A 4296-nucleotide genomic window follows, 5' to 3' on the forward strand; every position below is an offset into this window, starting at 1 on the left:
CTGAATTACATGTACTTTAACTGAGTGCCTATTACTTATATTTTCTTTTGATAAAGTCTTATAACTATACCAAACTATTTTTGTTAGTCATATTCCTGAGGCAGGAGGGAAGAGATGCAGTACAAAAGGTCATTCACTGTTCCAGGACCTAACCCCACGCCCACCCCCACAGAGAAGAAGACCTCAAATTTGGTGATTGATAATAGAAACGACAGTTAAAGATGACAATCCAAATTTGGCACTTGATAACAGATTCCCACTATGATATACTGAAAATGTTGCCTCTTTTATCATCATTGAAAACTGCCCTTGAAAATAATAAACAGGATGATACCAGAAAAACCTGGAAAGACTCATATGAACTGATGTATAATGAAGTGAGCATAACTGGGAGGACGTTGTGCATGGTGACAGCAGTATTGTTTGATGAGCAATTGTGAATGACTTTACTCTCAGCAATACAATGATCCAAGACAATCCCAAGGGACTAATGATGAAGCAAACTCTCCACTCCCATAGAAAGAATTGATAAAAAAGAGCACTTGTGGATTGTTCATATATAACCTGGTTGATGTCTTGTGGAGGGGGGAGAAAAGGGAAGGGGAGAGAAAAATTTGGAACTCTAAATCTTATGAAAATAAATGTTGAAAACTACCCTTACATGTAATTGGAAAAAATAAACTAAATGTTTGTTGCAAAGAAAACTGCCCTTGAAGTTTTAAATTCTTCAAAAGTAGATCTGTTTAAAAGTTTCAAAATTAAACTCCATCAGTTTGTTAGTTAGGAAAAAATTTCATGAAATAGCTGTGACCTTGGACAAGTCCCTTTCCTGCTCTTTTCCTCTGTAAAATGATCTTCAAGGTTCCTTCTATCTTTAAAAAAAAAAATCTTCATTCTAATTCTAAGTAATTTTCTGTCATTGACAATTATCCTATTTTCTCTCCTGATCTCTGCCTCCTGGCTTCCTTCAAGGTTGTTGTTTGTCCTTCATTCTGGAAGAGGACCATGACATCAGAGTGATGGCATGACTTGCAGTGAATTGGATTTAAGTGAGGGAGGGCTGTGCAAGGTCACCAACTCTTTCCCTCCAGAGCCATCTGGGTCCAGTGGAAAGATACATATCGGGAGACTGGAGATGACCATGGATGTTTAAGGCAATGGGAGTTAAGTGACTTTCCCTGGGTCGCACATATAGTGTCTGAAGTGAAATTTGAACTCAGGTCTTCCCAACTTCAGGGCCAGTGCTCTATCCACTGTGCCACCCAGCTGTTCCTGGCTTTCTTCAAGTCTCAGCTAAAATCCCACCTTCTTCAAGAAGACTTTCCTGATCCTGTTAATTCTAATGCCTTTCCTCTGAAATTGTCTCTAATAAATCCTTTTCATATCTTTTCTGTACATGACTGTTTGCATGTTGTCTCCCCCAACAGACTATGAGTCCCTTGAGAGCAGAGCTGGGTTTTTTTCCTTTCTTTATATCCCCAGGACTTAATGCCACTGCCTAACAGAAAATAACAGGCACTTAATAAATGCTTATTAATTTGATCTGACTTAGCTTGTTAACATAATTTTTACATCACCAACCAAGACATTATTTCAGGAGATGCTTCAATTATTTAAATAAAAAAAAACTTAATGAAGTTTCTGTTTTGGCAATTGTTTTGTTGTTATAACACACCAGAAGAAGATATGACTTGGCCAATAAGAAGTCAGCGATAAATAGGATTATTTCATTAACTCTCCTTTCCTCCTGGAGGATAAGCTGTGAAATCTAGCAATCTTATTTAAAAACCTTTCTTTTATAATGCATCTGTCTAATTTAAACAAGTTTTAATAGAAGGTTTAAAACTATACCTTTTGTCCAAAATTACAAGGATCAATATTAAATAAGGATAAATTGACAATAAACCCAAAGAACTAATGGTGTTTTGACATTTTCTTCGATTGTGGCTCAACCTTTTTCAGTTTTATAACAAAGCAATTTTCAAGCAGGAAGTCTTCAACTCTGTAATTATTGTGCCACAACAGAGGCTTTAACACTTAATTATAGCATTACTAATACAATAATACTATGAGAAATACTAGAATCTGAATGTGATATTTCTTGATATGCCACTGCCTGGTTTTTAATTGGCTAGAAAGCTATTACACCTAAAAGGAAAATTATACATATAGAAATGAGCATGTGAGTAAAAAAATAATTCATGTTTAATACAGTGGGTAGTTTAGCTTCTCTGAATTTGGTTCCTTCTGCTACTTGAACTCATATTATAGCCAGTATCAGGGTGAAAAATTACAAGAGACTATAAGAAATTGTAAGAAATTTCAAAACTCTGGCTTCTGCCATTAAAGTACAACTGTCTTCTAGAAGAAAGATATGGGTTTCTATCCCCTGCAAATTGTTGGACTAGTTCTTGGATTCCTTGGAATGGTTGGGACTCTTGCTACAACTCTGCTGCCTCAGTGGAGAGTATCTGCCTTCATTGGCAGCAACATTGTGATATTTGAAAGGATCTGGGAAGGACTTTGGATGAACTGTATTCAACAAGTACATGTTAGGTGGCAGTGCAAATATTATGGCTCTCTTTTGGCTCTCCCACCTGCATTGGAAGCATCCCGGGCACTGATGTGTGTGGCAATTGCTTTGTCCTTGATTGCCCTGCTTGTTGGCATCTTCAGTATGAAGCAAGCCCGGTGTACTGGCTCTAATGAGCAAGTCAAGGCTTACCTCCTGGGAGCATCTGGAGTCCTTTTCATTGTTACAGGCATCATCACTCTGATTCCTGTGTCCTGGACAGCCAATCTCATCATCAGGGACTTCTACAACCCAGCTATTCATGTAGGACAGAAACGGGAACTGGGTGCTGCTCTCTTCCTTGGCTGGACAAGTGCAGCAGTTCTCCTTATTGGAGGGGCTCTTCTCTGTGGTGTTTGTTTCTGCAAAAGAAGAATGAGGAGGCACAGATATTCATCAACAGGACACCGAGTGCAGTATGAACCTCAGCACCAAAAAATGATGGCAAGTAAGACCTCTACCAGTTATGTCTAGCACCTGCTGGCTCAGAATATGGACTTAGGTGAAGGTCTTGCTTATCTCCTTCTTGAAACTGTATGAATGGAAAGAGGGAGAGGTTGGTCTGTAACTAGTTATAAACTGTGGTAGAATATGTAAAGGATTATGTTCTGTCACCAGAGTTAAGAATGGAAATGATTTTATATAGGCAGCCAATTAATTTTAAATGATTTGCTTTTTGTTGAACCTGAGCAATCTTCATCTCTATGTCCACTTCTGCCTAAAATGTCTAATGGGCATGTCCATATAATTTCTTTGTCCTATGATGGAAACTCTTGCCTCTGAGAAAATGACTCTTTATAAAAATCAACAATTGCGGAAAGAAATAAAAGTCAGAGTTCTTACTGGTAATTGAATGAATGAATGAATAACATGTGCTAATCAATGGAGATGCAAATACAACTTGAAGAAGACTAATTTAAGTGTTCATTTGTTTGGCTTTAGAAATGCAAAAGAAGATACCATTCAAATTTAAGACTCTATGTTTTGGTAACCTATGATCTTCTGAGAGCAAATAGAAGAATATATCTGGTGTGAGGAAAAGAATAAGAATTTAGGATATTAATACTAATTTTCATCTATATTAAAAAAAATAGGTCCAAGTGAGAGAGTTGATCTTTGGGTGTTGAGAGCACTAATTTTTCTTTTTGGTTGCTTAGTCACTTGTCAAGTGTAGGAATATGAAATGAAGTGAAGACTTGAGGTAATAATTCATTGAGGCAACAATTAAGGCCAAAGTAAAGATTGCCCTCCTGAACCATAAAGAGAAGTGAAGCAAAATTATTTTGGCTTCTAGGGAATTATCTGGACCATTGTTTCATTTCTTTATTTTACAAGTGTTATGGTCCCATAGCACCCCAGAAGTTCTCTGGGGCACATCAAAGAACCTTCTCCTTGAGAGGACAGAGATGCCTAGAGAGATAAGTGGAAACAGATCAGACTGAGCTAGCTCTGGGACCCCCACCCTTCATTCTACTCTCCCTCAACCCTGGGGAGATAAGATTAGGTGTGGCTGCTTCCTTTGTGTCCTGAGGAGATGGCTTGAGATCTGCAGCCACCCCTCACCCAACTCCTCCAGCCACCTCCAGTGGGGGATGGTTCTCCCTCACTAAAGGAACTTTCCACAGTGAGATGGTCACCCTCATCAGTCCCCTATAAAAGTACCTGCCAGTCTCCTGCTCGAGGAGATTAGTATCTCAGAGCCACTCTCTCTGTGCCATGCCTTT

General features: G+C 38.5%; 1 protein-coding gene across 1 annotated transcript; it reads left to right on the forward strand.

Annotated features, from left to right (window-relative positions):
* The first annotated feature begins 2374 nt into the window (after positions 1 to 2374).
* On the forward strand, positions 2375 to 3046 carry CLDN17 (claudin 17). Its single transcript, XM_043990721.1, has one exon. It carries the CDS (start codon positions 2375 to 2377, stop codon positions 3044 to 3046), a length of 672 nt encoding a protein of 223 aa, XP_043846656.1.
* Positions 3047 to 4296: the final 1250 nt, after the last annotated feature.

This window comes from Dromiciops gliroides, chromosome 3 (genome assembly GCF_019393635.1).
Source record: "Dromiciops gliroides isolate mDroGli1 chromosome 3, mDroGli1.pri, whole genome shotgun sequence".
Classification (NCBI taxonomy): domain Eukaryota; kingdom Metazoa; phylum Chordata; class Mammalia; order Microbiotheria; family Microbiotheriidae; genus Dromiciops; species Dromiciops gliroides.

Coding starts and splice junctions, on each gene's coding strand:
- CLDN17 (XM_043990721.1), top strand. CDS start 2,375: ATGGGTTTCTATCCCCTGCAAATTGTTGGACTAGTTCTTGGATTCCTT.